Source organism: Anoplolepis gracilipes, chromosome 8 (assembly GCF_047496725.1).
Source record: "Anoplolepis gracilipes chromosome 8, ASM4749672v1, whole genome shotgun sequence".
Classification (NCBI taxonomy): domain Eukaryota; kingdom Metazoa; phylum Arthropoda; class Insecta; order Hymenoptera; family Formicidae; genus Anoplolepis; species Anoplolepis gracilipes.
The window spans coordinates 4373415-4398012 of NC_132977.1; the positions used below are offsets into that span (position 1 = coordinate 4373415).

General features: G+C 32.3%; 7 protein-coding genes across 12 annotated transcripts; 2 read left to right on the top strand and 5 right to left on the bottom strand.

Annotated features, from left to right (window-relative positions):
- Positions 1-183: 183 nt before the first annotated feature.
- On the bottom strand, positions 184-6481 carry LOC140668575 (uncharacterized). 3 transcript variants are annotated; one of them, XM_072897733.1, is made up of 8 exons: positions 6145-6481; positions 5763-6072; positions 4867-5480; positions 3784-4437; positions 2517-3399; positions 2274-2328; positions 2092-2121; positions 184-1842 (listed from the first exon to the last, which is right to left on the bottom strand). In XM_072897733.1, exons 3-8 carry the CDS (start codon positions 5181-5183, stop codon positions 947-949), a joined length of 2835 nt encoding a protein of 944 aa, XP_072753834.1. In that variant the 5' UTR covers positions 5184-5480; positions 5763-6072; positions 6145-6481; the 3' UTR covers positions 184-946. The 3 variants fall into 3 exon arrangements, with proteins under 3 accessions (XP_072753834.1, XP_072753833.1, XP_072753835.1); XM_072897732.1 differs by lacking the exon at positions 5763-6072; XM_072897734.1 differs by lacking the exon at positions 5763-6072 and having other exon boundaries at positions 6105-6481.
- A 358-nt stretch (positions 6482-6839) lies between these two features.
- Positions 6840-9968, bottom strand: LOC140668576 (speckle targeted PIP5K1A-regulated poly(A) polymerase-like). The gene is made up of 4 exons (XM_072897735.1): positions 9714-9968; positions 9247-9347; positions 8850-9146; positions 6840-8757 (listed from the first exon to the last, which is right to left on the bottom strand). The coding sequence occupies exons 1-4, from the start codon at positions 9965-9967 to the stop codon at positions 7256-7258; spliced, it is 2154 nt and encodes a 717-aa protein (XP_072753836.1). The 5' UTR covers position 9968; the 3' UTR covers positions 6840-7255.
- Positions 9969-10141: 173 nt separating this feature from the next.
- Positions 10142-12241, bottom strand: LOC140668579 (tRNA 2'-phosphotransferase 1-like). Its single transcript, XM_072897739.1, has 2 exons — positions 11993-12241; positions 10142-10729 (listed from the first exon to the last, which is right to left on the bottom strand). The coding sequence occupies exons 1-2, from the start codon at positions 12002-12004 to the stop codon at positions 10142-10144; spliced, it is 600 nt and encodes a 199-aa protein (XP_072753840.1). The 5' UTR covers positions 12005-12241.
- A 158-nt stretch (positions 12242-12399) lies between these two features.
- On the top strand, positions 12400-12778 carry Pet117 (cytochrome c oxidase assembly factor-like). Its single transcript, XM_072897744.1, has 2 exons — positions 12400-12557; positions 12634-12778. The coding sequence occupies exons 1-2, from the start codon at positions 12466-12468 to the stop codon at positions 12776-12778; spliced, it is 237 nt and encodes a 78-aa protein (XP_072753845.1). The 5' UTR covers positions 12400-12465.
- On the top strand, positions 12778-14055 carry Lin-52 (DREAM core complex component lin-52). Of its 3 annotated transcripts, none has more exons than XM_072897740.1 (4): positions 12778-12995; positions 13546-13623; positions 13707-13805; positions 13877-14055. In XM_072897740.1, exons 1-4 carry the CDS (start codon positions 12965-12967, stop codon positions 14008-14010), a joined length of 342 nt encoding a protein of 113 aa, XP_072753841.1. In that variant the 5' UTR covers positions 12778-12964; the 3' UTR covers positions 14011-14055. The 3 variants fall into 3 exon arrangements, with proteins under 3 accessions (XP_072753841.1, XP_072753842.1, XP_072753843.1); XM_072897741.1 differs by having other exon boundaries at positions 12855-12995; positions 13713-13805; XM_072897742.1 differs by having other exon boundaries at positions 12932-12995; positions 13695-13805.
- Positions 14056-14100: 45 nt separating this feature from the next.
- On the bottom strand, positions 14101-16009 carry LOC140668583 (chymotrypsin-like protease CTRL-1). Its single transcript, XM_072897745.1, has 6 exons — positions 15484-16009; positions 15084-15192; positions 14782-14963; positions 14604-14702; positions 14342-14514; positions 14101-14205 (listed from the first exon to the last, which is right to left on the bottom strand). The coding sequence occupies exons 1-6, from the start codon at positions 15974-15976 to the stop codon at positions 14101-14103; spliced, it is 1161 nt and encodes a 386-aa protein (XP_072753846.1). The 5' UTR covers positions 15977-16009.
- Positions 16010-16127: 118 nt separating this feature from the next.
- Positions 16128-22124, bottom strand: LOC140668577 (PI-PLC X domain-containing protein 1). 2 transcript variants are annotated; one of them, XM_072897736.1, is made up of 7 exons: positions 20733-22124; positions 19921-20159; positions 19338-19592; positions 18791-18999; positions 17834-18038; positions 17254-17524; positions 16128-17100 (listed from the first exon to the last, which is right to left on the bottom strand). In XM_072897736.1, the coding sequence occupies exons 2-7, from the start codon at positions 20015-20017 to the stop codon at positions 16860-16862; spliced, it is 1278 nt and encodes a 425-aa protein (XP_072753837.1). In that variant the 5' UTR covers positions 20018-20159; positions 20733-22124; the 3' UTR covers positions 16128-16859. The 2 variants fall into 2 exon arrangements, with proteins under 2 accessions (XP_072753837.1, XP_072753838.1); XM_072897737.1 differs by having other exon boundaries at positions 20692-22124.
- Positions 22125-24598: the final 2474 nt, after the last annotated feature.

Below are 24598 nucleotides of genomic sequence, written 5' to 3' on the forward strand. Positions count from 1 at the left end.
CGATTCGGCAAACATATATTTCTCTATATAATGTAGTTTGATTTTCACGCATATATATATATTGTATATATATAAAAATAAACTATTTTATGATAGAATTTATAATTAACTATTATATAATAGAGTTTATAATAATAACGAGAACAGATATGACTAATGGAACATTCAAATTTTAACAATACATAATGGTAAAACCTATGAATAGAAAAGAATAATTTTCTAATAAAATTTTCACAAAAAAATCATGTATACTCTTGTTCTTAAATTTCACAATACATTCCATTTATAATCTTTATTGGTTACGCTGCAAATCATTACTTTATTACATTTCGTTCAATCTTCATTACATGTCATGTTTTCTGTGTGTATGTTTATAAGATTTGTATATTATTCATTCTACTAAATGTGTACAATTTTTTATTAAACTGTTGTATTATCGCTAGTTTTCAATATATATATATATATATATAAATATACAATAAAAATGACAATTAAACAGTATTTACTATTACACAGTATGCAATATTACAATATTATGATACATGTTACAAGATTATATATATTATTCTAATTTTAACAATTCTTACAACATAAAAAAGAAGACGGCGATGTTTTTTTTTCTCATACACTTTTCATTATCAATCCGATATGCACAATCCTTAAATAGAAAATTAAACACACTTATGCAGAAATATTTAAGCATACATTTTTATAGTTCTCTTCATTTTGAATTCATACTTAAATATTCATCTCCTTTCACTCTTTTGATATCAATTAAGTTTCATGTACATAGCATCACAGAATTACAGTTTATGGTATTGTATGTATAACATAATATTTCTTGTAACTTTCATATACATATATATTGTTAAGATTGAAATTATCTGTATCATTGTTGACATGATATTCTATTCGATGTATATGTAATTAATACTTATTGTTAGTCTTAAAACTTGCCTCGAAAACTTCCATGACTCCGATATTGTTTTCCTCCCAAGTGCTTTCCTCTCAAAGCATGACTTTTGTCTTTAACCTTTCCTCTTCCATGCCAATCGTGTTCTCTTTGGAATGTATGGTCATCCACTAACTCATCGTCGGATTCTTCTAACTCCATCGGACTCTCTCCGCGGCTATGATCGCTTCTTCTGTCATGAAAATCGTTGCGCTCCATAGAACGTCTATGATAATCTGGCGAATATCTATTATGATTATAATGATCACGTGTATTATGAGCGGAGAAATCATCTCTACTTCTAACAGGAGATTCTAATCTCACGCTTCTAGATCCATGATCCATGGAATCTACATGATGTTCGTGCTCGTCAACGGATCTTCTAGAAGGAGATGGTTGTCTGTAAGAACGTCTCTGCGAAGAATTACTTAGACTCCATCTGAGATCATCTGCTTCACGAAATTTGGGAGCGTATTCATACGTTTCCCGTATGCTCCAATCAAGACGATCCATTATTGGTCGCTTTTCTTCCTTAATTTGCTGGAGATCGTGCGAATAGACCTGTGTTTCGGCGTCAGTCATGGTGACATATACTTGCACGCCTTTCGTTTCTGTTTCCACCTCATCTGTTTGACAGATCTTCTGATGCATCTGAGTTGTTGATTTTGGAATCGGTATCTGCTGTTCCACGTTACTCTCTTCCCAAAATATCTTGGTTTTGCCTTTCTGAAGAAGTATCGAATTCGACGAATGGTCCTCGGGATCATTTTTCGTATGGTCTTCTTCGTTGCGATCATAGAAAAATCTGCCTTTCATCTTTAAACGTGGATCCTCAAGTGGAAGCTGGCACAACGCTTGTTCGCAATGCCGCATTATTTCAGGCTTGAATCCTATTAGTGAAAAGAAAACAGAGTTGCGTAGAATCAACACCAGAATGATGTACATGCCGTAATGCTTATAAAGATACGCTGTATGTCATGCTTCTTGTGATCTTGATGCACGTTGTAAATCATAAAATGGAGCACACAAATGTCTTTATATAAAAAAAGTACACTATACATTAAAGACATATCGCGCAACTTTCACATACACGAAGCACGCGATTATAAACACCTTGTTAAAACTGTCAAGATTCTTACCTGGATATAGCACTGGTATATTAGATGAATCTAGAAAACGTAATGAAAAAGAAAATATAAAAAATTAGAATAATTTAACAAATAAAATTACATAGTTTTATGTGATTATGAAAAATAAACTATGTACAAAGTTCTTCTATAAATATTTACAAAACACGTAACAAGTAAAAACATACTCGCACCTTTGGCTGAAACTGACGCTTCTAGTAGACTGGATAAGCTGGTTTTTTCAAATTGCTGTAAGATGCAAAATATAAAAAAAATATTAATCTATTTTCTGCACATAATATTCACATATAATTAACGCTCCATACGGCGAATCAAAATAAATTAATATCAATTAAATTCGACGTAGCGATAAACGCTTCTCATCGAATTTAAAACAAAATTAAAATATTCATCACTATTATACGTATTAAAATTACTTTTGGTTTGGAGATGACTGGTGGTTCGGGTGTTTTCACTCGTTCCTTGTGCGGAGCATGAAATTCAGTGTACGATGCTGATCCACGTTCCGCGTAATTCTGCGACGACGTGGACGGTGCAGCGATCGAGTGATTCGACGGTTTGTTCAAAGATTCAAATTGACGAATCGGCGATCGTCGGACAGAGGACATGGTGTGCGACGGATTATATGGTATCTGCGTGTGATCCATCACCGGTGCGGGTACAGGTTGTGGCGCGGGTACCGGTGCAGGGAGCAAGGGTGGACGGATCGCCGATGGCGGTAGCGGTGCTTGGATAGGAGGAGTGACATTCGGCTGATTGTACATGACAGGACCGGAAGAATATTCGGTCGGAGGTAGGATGTGCGACGGCGGTGGCGGTGGCGGTGGTTCGAAATTCATTGGAGGTACACTCGATATGGGTTCGAAATTCATAAACGGCAGTCCACTCGAAATAGGTAGCATAGACGATGGCGGCAGTGACGGTGGACCTGGTTGATGCATGTACGTTGGAGGCGCTATAGATGCTGGTGCTGATGATGGTGGTGGTGGTGGTCGAGGTTCCGGTTCTTGTTGATACACAGGTAGTGGATTGAGCAACGGTGCAATTCCTTCCATCGCGGGTTGTACGTATCCACCGCTGTTTACACCGGTCGGCATCATCGCTTCGTTTCTCAGTTGTCTCGCCAGTTCGTTGATGAAGGGCGAACGTTTCCTCGTACGCTTCTCCACCGATCTGCTACGCGTTCGTGTGCGACTTCGACGACGAGGACTGTAACGTCTGCTTGCTGGTGAACGACTTGAGCGTCTTCTCAGACGTTCCGTACTGCGGCTCCTCCGATCGTGAGATCGACTTCTCCGGCTTAACATTTAAAGCAGTTACAATTGCGATGTGTTAAAATAAAGTCATTAAGATACAATCTCTGTTACATTTTTAGTAGATATATCTGTATACATTATAATAAGAATATAAAATTTATGCAAAAAATGTTTGTGAGAAATTATAGCTATCAAGTAAATATACTAATAAAACATATATTTGTACAAAATAATTTGTACAGTGGTTCTTATAGTATGCGCGCACACGCACACATACGCACACACACATACAGACACGTACCGTAAAAAAAGAAAGAAAAATTATTTTTAAATAATTAATACATTTTTCTAAACCTCTTTCTCGAAACAGAAAGAGTTGAAAGTATCTGAAAATCTTTTAACAAAAATTAAGAATTATTTTCCTCACCGTTCATGTATCCATTCAGTGCGTCTCCTTCGCGACCGTTCAGGGCTCCATCTTTTATCTACGCTGGATCTTCGTTCTCCGCTAAGTCGTCTAGGACTTCTTCGTCGATCTGGACTTAACATGATGGGACTTCTTCGATCGGAAAAGTGTCGCGGTGAATTTTTTCGTTTGCCTGGACTGTATCGGTGAGGACTTCTATGTTTCTCCGCGCTTTTGACAGGACTCCTACGACGCTCTGGACTTAACACAAAAGGACTTCGTCGTCGATGGGGACTCGACCGAAGTCTATCGGGAGTTCTACGCCTTATCGGACTAGGTCTGGAATAACGATCAAACGATTTGCTCCTGCGATGTTCCCTGCTTCGTTGTGCTTCGCGCTGCGCTCGTTCCCTATTCTGTTCTTCCGTGATGCTCTGAATAGCTTCAGCTTCCGTACCAGGTGGGACTACATTGTCCGAATCAAGCAAATGTTTAATCGCCTTCTCTTTTTCGGCAAGGAGCTTGCTCTCAGTATCTCTCTTCGTTCGCATCTTATCCCGTTCGATGTCCTTTGTGCTTTTCAAAGGGTCTCGACGAATCTCCTCGCGTTTCTTCTCTTCTTTCTTCGGTTTTACACGACTGTAAGATCCCTTAGGCTCAGGACGATGACGTTCCCTATAATTACTTTTACCATCATTTATTTGCTCAAAAAATAGCAAGCCTGTTATAAATTTTCTTATTAAATAGATACACAGTAATATACACAGCAAAATGTACAAATTGTCTAATAATATTTGCAACTTATAATTAAACTGCAAAAAAATTAAGCTGTAATACATTTCTATACAATATAAATTAATATAATTAATTCAAATTAACACAAGTCACAGTCAATTCTCTTGTACTGGACTTGTATATAAAAAAAACATCTCATACAATAGCACTGTATATATATGTATATATATATATATATATATATATTGTTATATGTTGTGCATATATATATATATATATATATATATATATATATATATATATGCTTGCACAAGATATAATAACAATAATATAATATTAAGTAAAAACTATTTAAACTAATAACACTACCTAGAGGATCGTCTCTCTTTTCGTTCCACAACATTTTTCTTGTCTTGCTCGTTCTCACGATTTCTCTCTTCATCTCCTTCCCAAGCATCTACGACATCCAATCCTTGCATAAAGTCTTCATCGTCAAGGAACTCTTGCAGTTCTTCATCTGGTATCTCCTTAAGGCCCTCAATTGCACGTTGCACATCGATATTTTTCAACGAGGCATCTTTAATTATCTCATGAGATTGTTTCACATGAATCTTGCCAGTAGTTTTCATTTTTTCACTTTGCTTTACATCCATTTGATTGTCATCTTTATCGTTTGTATTCTTCATGTTGCTCACCAACTCGTATGATTACTTCAATAGTTTGAAATAATCTATACAAAATATTCTTTCAATTATATCAACTTTTGAAATTTGCACAAAACTTAACTACTCCGCTTGTATTCACATAGTTAGCGTTGTATTCACATTGGCTTCAAATAAATTCTTATAGAAAGTATGTTCGAACATAACATGTTCGAACAAATAATTTGACACAATTGATAGGATTGTGTTATTTCAATTATATGACTGGTTAATCATATACAGTATCTATAATCTCTATATTTTATCCATATTTGAGTATGTCTGTAACATAACAAAGTTATTTTACCTTCAACATGCTTATTAAAATTCAATGTAACACTGTAGTTTTTAACGTTTTAAAAATATCTTGATTTTGACAACATATAAAATTTTTGTTAAATTTTTTTATTCATACGCAACTGACAGGTGCAATAATTCAACATACGTAAAATGTCAATTATAAATATGCTTAATTTAAATTAAGATAATTAATTGTAAAACAACAGATTATTTGATTCTTATTAGATTAAGAAGAGACTACTTTATAATCAAACCTTCACTAACTTGGCTTTAGCAATTGACAATCATTAAATCATCTGGAGCATCTTTTTAACAAAGATAGAATTATATATATATATTTTTTTTTATTATTTGGCATAGGAAAAAAATTAAATTAGAAATGATGAATAATGAATAGTTAGAAATTTTGCTACAGGCAATTTCTGACTTCATAGATTAGGTTAATTAGAATTTAATCGACGAGGTTCCTATTTTGTCTCTTATGCGTGAAAAAAATGTTGCAAGGAGGAATTGCAGTACTATTGCAGAGCTTTCGCATAATCAAAAATTGCACGTATCGACAATAGGACGGCAGCTAGAAAGACATATTTAAATAAAGATGTATACTTGTTTTAACAAAATTGTGAATGCGCGACTGAAACAATACCCTTAATGTGAAGAATGAGTGCCAGTCCGACGAAAAAATCCTCTCTTCCTCTCTATTCCACCATATTGCTCATCTATAACCTAACTTTTGATTAGATCAAATATCTTGTATGACTCGTGTACGCGAGGTTTCACTCATCTTAGCGTATTTTTGCAATTTTATAATTCTTATTTTTGCTGTATCGTTCCTTAAATTTATTAATAACGCCAGATGCACATTGTAAAAAATTTCCTATTATTTTTTTATAAATTGTGAAATTTTACATTGAAATATATTTAACAATCTCTCTATAAAGTTTCGTACTGGAACGAACTGAACCGAACTGTATGAGAGAGAGAGAGAGAGAGAGAGAGAGAAAGAAAGAGAGAGAGAGAGAGAAAAAGGGAGAAATAGAACAAAGCTCTGATAATGAGTATATATAGATTCTTTTTTTAGTTTTACTATTCAACTTCCTGTGCTGAAAATGAAATATGACATTGGAAAGAAAAAAGATGAAAAGTACAGAAAACAATAATGATACATGTAATTATTATGATTACTACAATTATTATATGTATAATTATTATGATTATTATAAGCAGTAAAAATTATATAATCTAAAAAAAGATACAAAATTTATTAAGATAATCAGAAAGTTTTAAATATACACTATCTAGTAAAACATTTAGTTTCTTCATTACAACAAAATAAAGATATTTTATATTTGTAAAAAATCGTATTTATTTTAATTTCGTTATGCTAAGAGTTATAGCTCGCAAATATTTTATATGAATTCATAAATCATACATATATATTCATAAGTAATAGTTATATACTAGTAGTATATGTGTGAATATCAGAAAGGAAAATTTAATCCTTTACATATGATTGTTTTTATACATGTTCATCAAAGTCATACTCTGTGAATTTATACATTTTTTAAGTCTGGAAAATATATAAATATTCTAATTAGACAACACTTATAGTTGAACCTATATTTTAAATTAATGACTTCTCTCTAGTAATGTTATAAAAATGAAATTAGAATGATCAAATTATAAAAAGTTCTTAATGTTTGGTCCATGAATGTAAGAAAACGTATGTGACGTGTACACATACTTGCATAGGACCATCACGGTTTCTTGTAGTACAGCAATTCGCTGTAAGTCTTTCTGAACTGTAACATATGTAGCAATGTCTTCTCTATTATTTTTGGTATCCAACTGTCTACAAAGCACTCAAATTGTCGAATGATGTGATTTTGACTGTTCTCATCATTTAGGATTATAATTACTGCTATAGGATTATCCATCTTTTCTAATGTACATATAAAATCTAGCTTGATATCATTCGTCCCATCAGCGTTCAATTGTTCCACCACTCTGTCTGACATAATAGCTTCTTTCTCCAGAAGACTTAATTGAACATCCAATAAAGTTTTATTATTTTTCTTTCTGTTATACCATACACATTTATTGCCTGTGCAATGGAACGTTATCTTTTGTTGACTTCTAGTATGCACATCGGACAATACTTCAACTTTTTGTTGCTTTGTTTCTTGATCAAGGACCTCGACTTGTAATTTAAAAATCATTTCGAAGATATCTCTTATTAAATTAAAAATCAGGAAATACCAATTATCTTTCTTATACTGCTCCTTGTTAGAGATATCTGTACGTTTTTCGAAATCTTCTGGTAATCCAGCATGAAGGAAACGACCAGCTTTTATTATACTTTTAAATTTCGTTTTCCTTTTCTTCGTTGGTATCAGTTGAGGAGGTACTGTATTAAATAACGTTTTCAATAAATTTTCATAATTATTTGCTTTAGCGGCTGCACAGATTTCGACACTAAACGCGCAACAATTTTGGAATGCTATTAATGCGCGGTCCGATGTAATTGCAGCTGTATTCTGATTAAGTTCAATCGGATCTTGAAGGCATAATGGTTTGTGAATATCTAATTTCTTGGCACTATTCTCCATGACGCAAGTTTTGTATCTGTCCATATAATCGGGTAATTTGTCTATTTGTGCAAAGTCAACTGCTGAATATGTTTTTCCGTCCAACAAACATATTACGCATGAATTAAAGGAAAACGTAGCATAAAAGGAGAAGAAATTGTGAAATAGTTCTGCAATACTACTGCTATTATTGATGGGTGGTAATACAGTATTTTCATTAAAATTGACTTGCCATCCATTTATGATGTGTGGAACACAAGTTTTTTGGAGATCTAATAAAGGCGGAAGAAGACCGACTGGTTCTTGTTGAAGATAAAAAATAATAAGACACACTAATCCGTAACTAGAAATTCTTCCGATGCCCGAAATTCCAAAATGCCTTGCCCAATACTTGATGAACAGCATTAATGGTTGTAATCGAGGATCTCGTGATGCACAATAACGTAGGAAATTACTTTTATAAATACCTAGGCCATTTTTGAAAGAGATATCACACGAGACATTAGTCGGCATATAACGAAACTTTATAATAGGTGTTTTCGCTTTAGGGATTGATATTATATTAGAAAAGACAGATTTCATACTGTACATAATTTTTCTTACTCTTCTAAATATCGTTAGCGTTAGCTTAAACGGTGGAATATCCGGTTTATGATAAGACGGTGATAAATCTTAAATAAAAAATGAAAATTATTTAATTATTATTAAACATATATAACGATATTGTAATTGTAATATATACGATAGTAAAATAATGTCTTACCGATTTCACCAACATACATATAGATGTCCAAATCACTTTCTTTAAAACTCAATCCAGCCACTGTTGAGCCAAATTTATATGTTTGACATTCTGGAAAAACTGGTCTGAATATCTCATTCAAGTGAGTGCAAATGACATCGTATCGTGTTTTTAAATCAAATTCAGTAAGTTGTATTGTATTTAAAAGTGCTGTTAATTGACCGTCAAATGTTACTTCAGTTTCAATAACGTTCTTTATACGATCGTAACTTATTGGATCTTCTTCTTCCTCATTCGATATATTATTAGTTTTCTTCCCTAGTGAAATAATAAACAAATATTTTATTAAATAACGTTCATAAAAGAAATAGGAATAGTAAGTATGATACTGTTTTATATAAGAGAAATTTGTCTTTACCTCTGTCAACACCATTTTCTTTATTTTTCTTAATCCTTCTCAGACATAATTTTTCATTTGGAAACCAATTTGACTTGCTCATTAAAATATTAACAGGTGAGCTGTAACATTACAAGGAAATATAAATGAAATATCTCATATGTACAATGACTTACATATTTGCATTTTTCAAGGTATTAAGAGTATGTTTTTATTTTTCTTTTCTCTAAATTAACGATATAAATATATTAATCATAATGTAGAATATAAATTGACACATTAAAGTAAATCTTTATCAAAATTCAAGCAAAATAGAAATAATGTATTTAAATATATTTAATAACAATATAAAAGAAATTTATATAAAATAAAATAATAAATATAAAATAAAATCTTAATATATTTAAAATTATATGAGTTATTAAAATTAACTATAATTAACTACAGCTATTATTTGTTCCTTATCACAAATATTTATCATAAATTACCTATCATAGTACTCAATCCATAAGGAATTCCGTCTATAACGTTCCCTTTTAACTCGTCCAAACTGGTGGAGAAATCTCGTTAAATCCTCTCGCGATATAGTTCTTGGTAAAGGAGCAATGCAAAGTGTTTTTGGTAAATAATACTGATCTTCTTCTCGAAATTTATGCTCTTGTGATTTCACTGGACGATTTGAACTTGTAGCAGCTTGATTATTTGCATAATTAACAGGTTCAGCAGATGATTTAGAATTCATTATTAAATACACGGTATGTGCAATTGTTTAAATAATTATTAATTTGTTATATTGATTTGTCTCTTTTTTCCTTACTCCTTTGCAGAAAATATCAGTTACTTAGCAGTAATATGTTAAAAATAAAGATAAATTTTTTTTTTTTTTTTAAATAAAGAGTTCAAAAGATGAATATTTTCAAAAGTTTAATGCTTGACCGTGTTTAGTAATCACTTTCAAGAAATATTTTATTTCAATATATCCTTTTAAATTTCCATCACAGAGAATAACACTGTTTTCAGATTCAAGAAATATTAAGCCATCTTCCTTTGCCTTCTCAAAATTGATATAAATAAAAAGTTCCGCACTTTGACGCAAGCCGTTAATAAAGTTTAATCCTTTAGCAAAATGAATATGATTTCTTTTCATACGCGATAAACCTTCAACTTTTATTGTTTTCCAATATTTAAAATAAGTTCCATGAATTATATCAAATTCTGCATTAGCAAGTATTTTTAAAGTCAATTCGTTAATCTTAGATATGGAATGACCCTGATTTGCTTTGATTTCTAAAATACCATTAACAGTATTAAGGGTAAATCTCTGTTTGTTGTTATTCTCTACTACTCTCTTGATATCGTCAATAGTATAATAATGCAATTTATTCAACAGCTCATCTACTGCAACAAAGCCATTTGGTTTAATATTTAACCCTTCTTTTATAGCGCCATGGCGTAGTAGATATGATAGCTTTTTGCTAAGAATGATATCATTTTTACTTTGAGTCTGAAAATAAAATAAATAACATCTGTTAAAATCATTGATTATGTATTTAAATATACTGAATATACTTTTGAATTAATCCTTAAAGAAATGTCCTTTCTTATATGTTTTATAAGAAATGACATTTCTTTGAGGATTAATTTAAGTTTTATAAATAGATTATTTTACAAAAAATATTGTTTTTATTACTACTATATTAAAAAATACATTAGTAATAGGACTTTTTAAAAAGGAACAACTTTTAGAGGAAAAATTTTTAATCCATCCAATCAACTAAAAAAAAATGCAAGTAATTAATTTTCATTCACAAATGTTCAAATTTCTTCTAATGACTTCCAAATAAAACATAGACATTGTAACTCATGTTACAACGTTTACTTTTTTTGCTCAAGAACAATATAATTTAATTTTATTGTAGATTTATGTTATAAACATTACATTAAATTCCTCTTCATGTCAAAGTGAGATTTCGCATTGTGTGGAATAAAATTTTTCCTTAATGCAAGTGTTGATTTATTTTACATTTATTTTCAATATTTTCATGATGGTGTTCAGCAATGAGAGAGCTTTTGATATTTTGATGGTGTTAGGGGATATTCTACACAATGCAAAATCTCACTGTAAAATAAAAAGGAATTTAATGTAATGTTTACAACATAAACTTACAATAAAATTAAATTACATTGCCCTTTGCAAAAAAAAAAGTAAACATCGTAACATGAGTTATAATGTTTATATTTTGTTTGGAAGTCAAAGGAAGGAATTTGAGCATTTAAAAAAAAATGCTTGATATGGGCGCTCTGTTATACCTTGTGTGTGTGTGTGTGTGTGTGTGTGTGTGTGTGTGTGTGTGTGTGTGTATATTATATATTATATACATATTAAATATTTAAAAATATTGAAATATAAACCCATCATATAGTGCTCAATATATTAATACTTAACTTGGATATATTTTTCATGAGAAAGAATATTTTAAATTACAAGTTATTTAAAACAGTTACGAGCATTATCATTAGTCATCTTATATAATTTTTAATTAATATTTATATTAATATTGCAGATGTAGAATAAAGTTTCCAGTGATATAAATTAAATTTCTAATTTAATATCAAGATTATTTATATGAATAAATGATAGAAAGACTCATGTTTCTTTAAGACAAAGCCATTATTGTTTTAATATTAATACAAATTATAACATATCGCAGAGAATAAGTTTTTAACGAATAAACTTTTTGAACTTGTTACATCACAAAGATCTAACCTTCGAAAACATGAAATAGCGCAGCTCTTAACGTTACTTTTCCCTCGCACAAATTCACTACTACTTCGTTTTACGTTAATTTAAAAATGCACATTTCACTATTTCAATTTTTCCAATGTGTACAATTTGCAGAATGCTCACAGCAATTCTTTAATAATTACAAAATAATCGCGTAATAATGCGTATTATACGTCTAATGTCGCGGAACAAATCGTACTTAAATTCGACACTCGCAAGTACAACTATGATCAAGGTCAACAAAATCAACATTGGGAACCAACCAATCACAGCAAAGCATATGAGAGATCCACATTGCAATCTGATATCCAATGAGAGAGCTCGTCTTCCCAACTAACTAGCCAATCGCAGTCGGACATCGACGCAGTGTGAATCCTCCGAATTATATCGATTATCTCCCATCATGCCTCGCGCAACCATGTGCGACAACTTGACGCGTATCGTTCTTCGAGAATATGTCAACAGCATCTAAAGTCACTCTCGGTTTATGTTGCACGGCATCCGTCGGAATAATAGGCTACGTGCATTTCAAACAGGCGTATGACAGGTAGGTGAGTGTACGCGCATTATTGTATATTATTCGAATATTTGATAATCAGCTGATGCACTACGTTACGTCACAGAGAGCAACTTCACTTGGGGCTGTTACGCGACATCGAGCGACGAGAGCGCCGAAAAGCTGAAAATGTCTACATTCTGCAGCAGCAGGCCGAATTAGCCAAGGAATTGCGCAGAGGGATCACGACAAGTCGAGAGAAGAATGCGTAACGCGAAATTATATTCTGTTGCTCGAGAGTTTTTTCAAAATATATATATAAAAGAGAGAGAGAGAGTCGCGCGTGTTTCAAGTATCTCGTTCCGTCATTTCACGCCGTCATTTTGTCGATCCGTTGTGATCTTTCTCTTTAGAAACTCTTGAATAAATTTTATTTTCTTTCCAATTCAACGAACATTATGGCTACTGAAGAGACTGTGGATCAAACAGGTAAGAAAGTTTGGAATTTTAAAGAACAAAGTGCTGAAATAAATTTGTCAGAGTACACCGGTTACGCTGGTGTATATATTGAGGTTAGGTTAGATATATATACCATATATGTTACGCAACTTGATGTAACTGCTTCTTAAACTATTTTGTGTTATTTTTTTCTATTTTTTCTATTTTTTGTTTGTTTTATTACGTAATTAAGTGTTCTTTTTAAAGAAGAGAAAAACAACAGAAAATAAAATCCAAGATGCATCTGAGATAATATTATTTAATATTGTAAACTTTAGTAGATGCTCAAAATATTAAAATTTATTATTTTAATTTTTATCGACATCTTGTTTGCTCTTACATGATAATAATTTAGAATAGAGAATGTAACAATATTAAAATGATCAAATTTAATTAATTGTGCAGAAAGTATTATACAAATTAATCTTGATTGTATTGAATTAAATTTAAAATTATAAATTTCAAGCTTAAAGTAACAATTTACATTATAATGAAAACATTTCAAGTATGAAGAGTTAAGTGATAAATTTCTGTTTTATAGATTTGTCTTGCGTAGAGGAGAGCCTTATGAGTCTAGAAAAACTGGATAGAGCGTCTCCGGATTTATGGCCTGAACAAAGTGAGTGTCTTGTTTTCAGAAAAAATCTCTTTTTGAGATATATATATACATAATATACATCATATATGTAGCGAGCAATGAAGTTCCAGGTGTGCATGAGTTTGTTGCTCAAAATTCACCGCAGACAGAGCCATGTTTTTGGACTGCGAGTTTTTCAGCGGACGACATAAGTCAATTGCATCGTGAGTTAATATGCATTAACATACAATTCTTTATCTTGTGTTGCTAAATATCGTAAAAAATTTTCTTGCAGAATTGGGTAATTTAACAATGACCGGGCTTATCTCGGAAGTGAAAAAACTGCACGATTTAGCTTATCAGCTGGGTCTAGAAGAAGCTAAGGAAATGACGCGTGGCAAATATTTGAATATATTTAAACACAAATAATATTTCATAGAGAAAAAAATAAAACTCGTGAAAATGCAATACCAATTGGTGTTCTTAAGTGCCATTTTGAGATGATTGCAATTTGCAATCTTAAGAATTCTCCAAGATCCATCTTGTGTATCTCTGTACATTTATGAACGCAGATGGAAAAATGGTGCTTGAGTCGCAACTAGACCCATATGATAGAATTCCGACCTGATCAAAAAAATATATATTTATAAACATGTAAAATATTATCTAAAGTATATATATGTATATGTATATATATATGTATATATATATATATATATATATATATGTTTATATATATGTTTATATTAATGTAACATACGAGGAAATATGTGTCCGCATATTTATATAATAGAGGACTTCCGCTAAAACCTGAACAAGGTTCACAATTTCCTTTGGCGCACAATTCAACAGACAGACCTTGGCTTGAATAATCTGAGCATTGTTGCTTAGGTACGAGTTTTAGTTGTAATGACTGTTGCGTCGGTGGTTGTGCTGGATCACAGGGTTATCGCATTTGAATCATCACACATTAAACACTGCTTACAGTTTATGCTTTATAGTTTGTTCAATTAATATAATACCTTTTTGACCGGACAATTTTCCCCAGCCAACAACGGTGCATGTATTTTCCAAGCTGACGTATCTGTCTTCCGGTATAAAGCAGATTGGTTGCGCTGTTGCTGAAGAAGACCAGATATGCATTTCATTAAGGCTGAGCGTCATAACTCACATGTATATTTAAGAATTGTACATACATACCTGTAAAATTAATAGCCTTTTTCAAACGAAGTAAGGCAACGTTACTAGAAAAACTTGCGGCGTCGTAGCCCGGATGTTTTATCACATACGATATATCGTGGCTACTGGTATTGTGTCCGCAAAACAATTTATTGCAATCTGGATCAGACTCTGTATTATATTCACCAATAAGCACAGAGCATCTAAATACGAACAAAAACCGTTATAATTATTGCATGTTACGATTCTAGGCTTAATTATACAATCGAAAATCTTAGCAACGATTATTCGTTATATTATATTTTCGACTGCTATATACATACAATTTGTATCTGTCCGATTTCGCGAGTGCGCATGTAGCTGTAGTTAATACTGTACGCTCATTAACAATCACGCCACTGCACGAGTATTTGATCTCACTCGTTAATGTATCTGAAAAACGAATTCTTGCTAACAGTCTCAAAGCGCATGTTTTATATAATAAAAGAAATATGACTAATTAATCTCTCCTGCAAATAGACAAACTTGAGTATAGTTTGTCGTTTATATATAACGTTACTGAAATCGCACAACTTTGTTGAGAAACTTGGAATAGAGTTTATGCACTCAATGAAAAGTTATCAACGTTATTTGATATATAATATCTTAACTCTCAAAGTCAAGATTCTGACTAAAATGAGCGGATTCTAGGACATATTTTAAGCATTTCGCGCAAATACTTGCTTGCAAAACCGATTCTCGCAACGAAAGGATGCGATCCTAAACCGTCTATGTTATTTCGAATAAGACTCTTCCCGCATTGAGAGCTAGAAGATTGCGTCAGGTATGCATCCTGATTCGTATTATATATCGGCCGTTCGGAATAACTGTCTACGCTGCAGCAAATTTTCATGCGCGTTCGTTCATATCCACATACAGCTTGTCGTAATCTATATTCGAAAAAGATTAGGGGTATTGTAGGGGTATATGGATATATCCGCGCGTATTTATATATATAATATAAAAAATATGATATCACGTTATACCTGTGGGCGGAGAGCTCGTTTCTTTCCATTAGAGATACAACCGTCGGGCAGTGTTCGATGAATGTGCATTTCTGATCGCCAGGACATGAGAGAGAATTATTTTGACACATATTATAATATTGATTCTCGGAATACTCGCACGGTTTCGAAGTTACTATTGGCAGTAAAAGCAGCAGCAATAAGCAGCACATTTTTTCTAAATATGAATATAAATATATGGTCACCTTAGTAAGGATTAAAACTCTCTACTTTCGTAAAATATTCATCTAAAAGTTTAAGAAGCAGCAAATTGATTAAACGGTTTTAGTAAAAAAAAAAAAAAAAAAAAAAAACATTCCTCACAGAAGGAATAAGCGCTGATCGACTTTGTACAAAAATCCGTTTCCTTCTAGAGGAAAAGTTCTCTGTTTTAAATTTGTTGTTCTTTCCATACGCGACAGATAACACAAGATACTGATGCAGATGTATCTTCAGTTTCGTATTCACGACTAACATCTGTACCGGATGATGAACTGATTTCGTTGCATCGCGCGCTTTTGTGTGCGACAGACAATTTCGTTTCTCTCGGTTACCTTGACTGGAGCATTATCCACACATCCGGCGGAACTGCGATTATCACGCAAAAAGTGTATTACGTATTACACGATTAATGCGCGAGCTGCCGTTATGCTTTACCTAGATTTCTTAAGAAGATAAGAGAGGGTTGATATAAACGGAATTTCAACGAGCTACCGTTGATTAGCTTTAATTAAAAACATATATATATTGCCCCTCGTATATTATATTTCTACGAAAATAATCAAATATGAAGAATAAGAATATTTTTTTACAAGATATTTATATTCTTTCAATTATAGACATTGTCTAATTGCGTGATCCACCTCTTGTGCGTATAAAATTATTATATATTCATACAACATAACTACACAAAAGATTATAGAATCGAGATAATAAATTATTAAGTACTAGCATAAAATCTCTTGCGCTGCTCGGCATGCTATGAATTATTATTGAAATGTATTAACAAACTTTGGTTTGTAAGTTTTTTTTTTTTTTTTACTTTTACGCGTGATCTTAACAAGGCGAATTTCGTCTTTCGTTCCATTCGATTGCAGTTTCAATGATGCCAGATGATCGGACGAAGTCGACGGCGACGATATTGGCCGTATGTTGCCACTTGCTATTATACCAATTCGTAACATTAATATTAACTTTCTCCGCCATCTGACGAATGCTTCCAAGCCGATTTAAGATTACGTCCCATGTGTTGGGCGTTAATTCTGCCATCGCTGATCTTGGTATTGCTCTAGGATGTCTGAAATCAGAGAAGCACGATTAAAACAAATATTCTTATTTTTATCAAACGATATAGACATAAGTATCAAAAATAATATCGAGTTTAATTATAGGGCTATAAGTTTATAATGTCTGCCAGCATATCAGTATTTTTTGTACGAATTTTACATACCCGAGACTTTCGGTTTCGATACGATTTAGATAGTTAAACAAATCTTCGATGTTTCTGACATTTCCCCATTGATGTGTCACGCAGGGCCACACGCTTTCGTAGCGACTTACGACTCGTTTCTCGTCGTAACCAATTATGAGTCTTTTCCCAGATGACCAGATTGTATTTAATGTGCTGGTCCATCCGTAACTCTTCGGCAAATAGTATCCGGCAAATTGTTCCTCGAGAAACGCAACGAAATCGTGGTGTACTCCCAGATTTTTTCCAAAACCTATTAACAACAGCAAATGTGCAATTAAATAAAAAATTCTTACATATTATGAAAAAGAGAAGAAAAGAGAATTAATAATATTTATTATTAAAGTATATTTTTATTATTGTTATTGAAAATAATAATAAATTATACCATAAAGTATGCTTTAAAGAAATAATACAAAATGTTTTATCTTCTATAATATATCTACGCGTTATATGTTATTATATAATGAAAATGTTATATCGAAATTTTGTTATATCTACAAATTGATATATATGAATGTTATTTTTTTCTGATCAAAAAATATCGATTAAGGAATATTACCAACGGGAAATTCCTGGATATCGAATATCACGATCTCGTTCGTATTGTCAAGGAAGACCTTCACCTGATTCACAACGTTTTGCATGGGAACAGATTTGAATACCCCATGATTGGCCCACCATATCGAATTCGTATTAGGGTAATGCCCGACCCTGATGTCCAGATATCGAACCCCGTAGATCAATTGCGCGAGCACGTCCACATCCTGCAGTTTAATTATCCTAACGATTACCAGCAACGGTTATTCCATATTTAATGTTTATCTGAATTTCAATGTTCCTACATCTTCGGCCATACTGAATTACGACAACGAGAAAATATGTGAAATTTTTTTTTTAACTTTTTATACGTCGAAGTAAATTAGTTTTTCCCTCATTCGTGTATTTGATAATGTAAATATATCTGAGACTCGTAATAATATATGAAATAACTAATTTATTTTGTCCTACCGCGCAAAAGAAAAAAATTTGTGTAATTCCTCGCCTTTGACGTTTCGTAATTCTATATGGCTGTAATGAGGAAATAGGAGCCTTACTGTGTAAGCTAATAACACTTTGGAACATTTTTCGTTAATTATCCAGACGATAAAAAAACTTCACCTTTCACCAGGGAAGAACAGTTCTGATAAAATAAATTTTTATATACGTATATTGTTTACAAATAATTTTCAAAATATTTTAACTGTCGCGTATTATTTGTAACAAAATTATAATTAATTAATTTGTAAGTTTTACAGTCTTTTCCTTTTTCTAGAAAATCTTATTATTCGAATCATTACAAGTGCTTTTATACTGAAAGAAAAGTTTGTTTCAAGTCGATAAAAGGACTCTATCAAGGAAAATTAATGGCATAGAAATATATATCTTTTAACGACTTTCTCTCGGTACTATTGTAATGAGATCTTATGCAGATTTACCTAAAAGGAGCATTCAATTTTCCAAGCAATTATGAATTTACCTGGGTTATTACGAATCTCTCAACGATATTCTCAGAGTTCGCTCGCTCGTGTATCGCGTACGATGCAGAATCATGTGTACCTGGCAGGAATACCCTGCTCATCGGTAATGATCCTAGGATATCCCTCCTCTCTGCCATCCAATGAGGCTGCGTTTGCAGACAGTTTGTCAGTCTTATTGTGCCGTTTCTTAGCCAGGCGACATGGTACTCTGATATAAAAAAAAAAAAAAAAAAAAAAAAAAAAAAAGATTTGAATATATAGTTTAAATACAACTTATTAAAAATATGCCGCAAAAGAGAGAAAGGTAGCGAATCGACGTAATAATCAACAAACAATAATCTTTTTACTGCTCTTCAACAAAACTTAAAGAATAAAAAGATAACGATAGAGTATCGTCTTAATAATAAACACAATAAAAAACATGTCGTTTTTATTATATCATCAGATTATAATGAGAGATTAATGAAATCCCCACGTGTACCTTTTACGTGAGATATGCGCTCGATTCGTAATCTATATCGTAAAATTATGTAATCGCATACGTACGTAGACATTGTTGAACGAACGTGAGACTCGAGGTGGGAACGAATGTGGCCTGCACTCCGGTCCTCTTCATACCACTCGGCGCGTTCGGTATCAGGGTATAAATTGGCTCGAGGTCGTTCGTGGATTCACCCGTGTAAAGAGCTATCGTATCGCCCGGTCGATATTTGACGTGGTTCCAATAAATCTCGATCTCTCGTATCATTTTAATGGACATTATGGGCGAGATAATCAGGCCAACGTGTGCGTGTTGGAAATCTGAAAAGCGAAACGAGTGTACAGAGTGTTTGATCCATTTTATTCGTCATACATGTCAATCCTTGTGATTTGAAGGAATTATCGCTTTGTAAAATTAAAACATGTACATTACATAATTATGCAAGACTAGGAAGGAAGTCGCAAAGAAAACGTTTCCTTAACTCTTGACCAAGAGATATACGAAGCCAAGTTCAATATCTACACAATATAATGATGCGATGATTCAATATTCAATCGACCGAAGCATTGCATTCGTTGTTAACAATCACATATTAAATCACGTATTATGCATCGTGTGATATTGGTATACCGTGATTTTATAACTCACCGTCCCCAGTTTCCGGATCGCAGAATCCTCCGGTCGAAACGCAATCCACGATCGTTAACCAAGAGAGAAGGGCGGGAACGATTGCGAATGGCCTCATTTTCGTTCACGAGTTATGCAGGAAACCTCGTTAGTAAGTAAAATCTATCCGCCTCTTCGTCAGGACGTCGACATTCCTCTTTGTGCCTCCGTAGTCGTTTCAATTCTCTTTTCTACGAAAGCTGTGCACTATAATATTATCGCTGGAAAAAAGACGTCGACCTTAGACTTTGGTCCAGCTTGCCGTTTCTTACGCGTATGCACACGCAATTCTTGGGTTTAAAAGATTATCGCAGTCATAAAAGTTAATAATCTCACGTACAACGCATTTTTGTTCTATACAATATTTATGAATAATACATTATTTAATAAATAACAGAAATGCGATTGCATTCATGTAAATTATATTTTCAATGTAATATTTTCTCTGTCTTTTATGATGAATATAATATTTCAAAATATTTTTTTTATATATGAATGACATACTTTATAAGATTATTCAAAAATTCAATTATTTAATATATATATATATGTATATATATCGCGTCGAAGAATTTACATTTATATTAGTGATATTTTTCACGTTTGTATTTTTCAAAATTAACTAATTAACAAAACTATAATTCATTACTCGAAATATTTAACACAACTAAAATTACAAAAATAACCCCAAGTCGCGAAATTACAGGACGTATTTTGTAGTAAGAATAATATTAACACTTATACAATAATCACTTTTATATAACAATCATTTTGCATAAGAGTATCCAACACACTTGCGTTATATATAATATTACGAAGATGATCGATTGACTGAATGGTCTTCGATTCTTCTCGCGGTTCGGCGCACTCGTACCTCTCTCCGTTGATAAATCGTGACTGATCGTCGTCGTGATCAAGTCAAGTTGTGCAAGTTCAAGAACGTGTAATGTTGTGAACGCGATGACGACAGATTCGAGAGATAGCTACTCTAAGCAAAAATACGCGTATAAATCATGAATGTTGACTCTTTACTTTACCCCGTCCTGCATTATATTTTCTAATCCCAATTACAATTTCTTATCCTATCACGCTCGTATTACGAGATTCTGAAATGTGTATTCTTTACGTCGCTAATTTAAAGAAAAAAAGTGAGGAAGATTTTCTCTCTTCGAGCCTTGTAATTTTATCTAATATTTAATATACGGTGATTCGATCAATTTAAAAATAGTCAATGAAGTATCTAAGATTTTCTTTAAAAAAATGTATTAAAAGAAATTACGTAAGAAAAATTCAAGGAAACTGTCTCAATTATTATTTCGTAGTTGTGAGAATCTGCTTACGTAGGACGTAACACGATCGAGATCGTTGAATTGTAAGTGGGAGGGGGGGGGGGAGGAAGAAAATTACATATGTAGAGCGACTCGACGATATTCCTCCGATGCTGACCCAACAACTTTAGATTACACGCACGAGAGGAGAGAAGATTTCTTTCACCGAAAGTTTATATTATATACAAAGAGTGACCGAGATATCGGCGTAGCTGGCCCCGAAGCTCGGACGTCTTCGATCATCTCCTTCCCTTGTCATCGGAACAACATTGTAGTTAAGTGATACATAATCGCGCACAAAAAAAAGGGGAAAAAAAATCAAACTGACTCGCACGCAGATGCGTGAAACTATGCGGATGATTCGGTATCACGCGAGCTTCAGCGATGGCTCTCCCGGTCAAAGCCACTGTGCGCGCAGCTCGTCTCACACAGAGCACGAATATTTCTTTCTCAACGAGAATGTAGCTCTTTCTCAGAAATAACGCAATATAGGGGTGGTGAATATTGTAGCGCGGTGAAATATAATTAAAGGCCGCTAACAACCCCCATGAGGGGGACGACTGCCGATATCAAAGGACTTCTCAGTCAAAGAAATTGTAAGATCGCGACATGCGAAAGAAGAGGGAAAGGAGAAAACAAGAAAAAAAAATGGATGGAAAGAAAGAAAGAGTAAGAACGTAGAATGAAAAGGAAGGAACGAAGAAAGAGAAAGACATCAAACTTGCAGTCTATACTTGCTTGTGAGATTGAACTGCGCGAGCTGCAATCTTATGTCATTCTACTTTTTATAACGTTCGTATATCACCCATCACCTCGCGTATTATTAAGGTTCCAAATCATCTGAATCATGCTACGAAAGTAAGATCGTTTACGACTTATTGTTAAATTTAATGAGTACAGTCTCTCTCTCTCTCTCTCTCTCTCTCTCTCTCTTTAAATTAAAATTATATAATAAGTTTCCTTAAACATAGAAAAAGAAAAATTGTTTAATTATCTCTTTTTTGTACATTTTTTCTCTGGGAAAATTATATATAAATTCACAATTAGTAAAATTATATCACAAATCAATTTTGAACAAGAGAACCCGGTAAAAAATTTGTTATGTATAATCATATATGATATATGACCATATAAAATTATATAGAAATATATAAAATTTTGTATGTTATGTATAATTATATATAATATATGACTTATTATATATAATTATATATAATTTTATATTAATGTTGGCTACATGTCAGTCAACGATAATACAAAATTATGCATACTATACATAACTATACATAACTTATACAGAATTTTATATATTTCTATATACTTTTATATTGTTATATATAATTATATATGAGAAATTTTTTACCGGGAATATACATATTATATGTATAATCTTTCTCCAAAAAATTTGTAAAAGAAAGAAGAAATTTTTATCTTTAAAATAATATACATTATATTTCTCTCGAATAAAAATTGAAAATGCATAGCATAGTTATTCGTATAAAGCAGTAGTAATAATAATAATTATCATTCGGTATTAATGACTCACATTACAATAACGGTTTATAATTGCGCACAAGAATTTATAGTACTTTTCCACCGAATAGATCGCCGGTATGCAAGAACCATTAAGTAAGAAGTGTTAAGTGTTAAGTAGATCTTGGCACATAAGTTTAATGCTAATGAACATACAGGAATATTTGTGCGCTCCGTACCCGTGAATTATATACATACATAAGTATATTAAACGCCTCTAAAATTTACGATAAAATGTATTTTTAAATATCGCAAGAGAGAGAGAGAGAGAGAGAGAGAGAGAAAATTAAGATTTTTTTTATAACCAATTTAATCACGCGGAAACATTATGAGAAAAGATAACTCTGTTACGTACCTGCTGATTGGCTTCGCTAAAGTCGGAGAAAAACATAGACAACCTTCGGAATATTTTCACACGTACATTATAGTTGTACACGTAGGGAGAATAATCCCGACTATTTTATCAGTGACTGTTACGTCTCTCTGATGAGAATGTGCGCTTCAAAAATGAAAGCGGAAACGAGGGCATATAGCGTACGAATGTTAGCTTCGCTTGTATCGCGCTTATGTAAAAGAATCATTGTATATACAGAGCGTTATTCATTTCCGCTGCCGTGATCATGGTCCGATGATTAATTACTATGCTATAAAAAACGTATTTGCAGGATGTTGCAGCAAATACTCCAACTGCTGAAAATAATAGAAAAAATTATGAATATAAATGTTATGCATGACAAATTTTTAATATAATAGGATGAAGAATTAGTCAGTGCGAATAACTAAAAGGAATGTTGTTACATAATTTAAAATGTTAAAAATGCAAAAATTATATAAAATAATTATTTTCTTTTTTTTTATAACATCGTATAAGATTTAAATTTTCAAATGTTAATTTTTCGCTAAAAAATATTACTTAAGATTAATAATAAGACAAAATCTTTGAAGGATAAGCACACATTAACACTTGTCAAAAATATATAACTACAATTATATACATCAATACAATTACAAATGAAAAATATCATTTTTTCAGTTTTCGTAAAATACGTTATTCGATAACAAATATCATTGTTTTATTTTATCTAATGACTCATAATGTAAGGAAGTCGAAGGTAAGAAAATAAAAAGAAAATACGTATGATGTTCTTCGGGTTTTTTCTCATCTTCCTTTATTTTACAAAACTGAAAAAAAGAAAACTTCTGCGAGAGTAACAAACTTTTGGCTTATATGACTAGTTGTAATACTTAGCGGCAATACTAAATTAGTGCAGTGTAAGTATGTACATTTGTGTTTACAACGTCTCGAGACCGCAAGAAATTCTTTTGCGGATTTGTTTGCAGAACAATCGTAACTTTTATCCTAGTTCAAGACCTCGCGTCGCAGAAATGTTTCTACGAAAGATACAGAGAGAAATTGCCTCTATTTTTTTCATTTTTTATTCGGAGAGTGCACCGATATATATTATATATAATATATATATTATATATATATATATTATATATATATATATATATATATATATATATATATATATATGTATATAAAGATTAATACACGAGAAGGACAAATGTACGGAGAGATTAGTAAATCTCATCTCTCATCTCGTCCTCTCGTAATTTCTTCGCCTGTATTTCGCCGATTATCTTAATCTCTAAAAGTATATATTACAGAATGTAAAATAAGTTACACGTGCGCATGGTTCATCGTATCAAATGAAATGTTCACACATGCGAAACGACACACACAGTACACCCCGTACATGTCAGTTTTAATCCATCAGTACAGTATTTCTTACATA

What these genes read in the sequence shown, in the direction of transcription:
- LOC140668575 (XM_072897732.1), bottom strand. Translation starts at nt 5,183, where the DNA reads ATGAAGAATACAAACGATAAAGATGACAATCAAATGGATGTAAAGCAA. An exon ending in CAGTCATCTCCAAACCAAAA is followed by an intron (nt 2,329 to 2,516) that starts GTAATTTTAATA and finishes TGCATCTTACAG; the next exon opens with CAATTTGAAAAAACCAGCTT. An exon ending in TATACCAGTGCTATATCCAG is followed by an intron (nt 1,843 to 2,091) that starts GTAAGAATCTTG and finishes TTTCACTAATAG; the next exon opens with GATTCAAGCCTGAAATAATG.
- LOC140668576 (XM_072897735.1), bottom strand. Translation starts at nt 9,967, where the DNA reads ATGAATTCTAAATCATCTGCTGAACCTGTTAATTATGCAAATAATCAA. An exon ending in TGGATTGAGTACTATGATAG is followed by an intron (nt 9,348 to 9,713) that starts GTAATTTATGAT and finishes GTAATGTTACAG; the next exon opens with CTCACCTGTTAATATTTTAA. An exon ending in TATGTATGTTGGTGAAATCG is followed by an intron (nt 8,758 to 8,849) that starts GTAAGACATTAT and finishes TTTTTATTTAAG; the next exon opens with ATTTATCACCGTCTTATCAT.
- Pet117 (XM_072897744.1), top strand. Translation starts at nt 12,466, where the DNA reads ATGTCAACAGCATCTAAAGTCACTCTCGGTTTATGTTGCACGGCATCC. An exon ending in TTCAAACAGGCGTATGACAG is followed by an intron (nt 12,558 to 12,633) that starts GTAGGTGAGTGT and finishes GTTACGTCACAG; the next exon opens with AGAGCAACTTCACTTGGGGC.
- Lin-52 (XM_072897742.1), top strand. Translation starts at nt 12,965, where the DNA reads ATGGCTACTGAAGAGACTGTGGATCAAACAG. An exon ending in AGAGACTGTGGATCAAACAG is followed by an intron (nt 12,996 to 13,545) that starts GTAAGAAAGTTT and finishes TCTGTTTTATAG; the next exon opens with ATTTGTCTTGCGTAGAGGAG. An exon ending in CGACATAAGTCAATTGCATC is followed by an intron (nt 13,806 to 13,876) that starts GTGAGTTAATAT and finishes ATTTTCTTGCAG; the next exon opens with AATTGGGTAATTTAACAATG.
- LOC140668583 (XM_072897745.1), bottom strand. Translation starts at nt 15,976, where the DNA reads ATGTGCTGCTTATTGCTGCTGCTTTTACTGCCAATAGTAACTTCGAAA. An exon ending in TGCGAGAATCGGTTTTGCAA is followed by an intron (nt 15,193 to 15,483) that starts GCAAGTATTTGC and finishes TTCGTTTTTCAG; the next exon opens with ATACATTAACGAGTGAGATC. An exon ending in AAATCGGACAGATACAAATT is followed by an intron (nt 14,964 to 15,083) that starts GTATGTATATAG and finishes GTTCGTATTTAG; the next exon opens with ATGCTCTGTGCTTATTGGTG.
- LOC140668577 (XM_072897736.1), bottom strand. Translation starts at nt 20,017, where the DNA reads ATGAGGCCATTCGCAATCGTTCCCGCCCTTCTCTCTTGGTTAACGATC. An exon ending in CGATCCGGAAACTGGGGACG is followed by an intron (nt 19,593 to 19,920) that starts GTGAGTTATAAA and finishes TTCGCTTTTCAG; the next exon opens with ATTTCCAACACGCACACGTT. An exon ending in TATCCAGGAATTTCCCGTTG is followed by an intron (nt 17,525 to 17,833) that starts GTAATATTCCTT and finishes TGTTGTTAATAG; the next exon opens with GTTTTGGAAAAAATCTGGGA.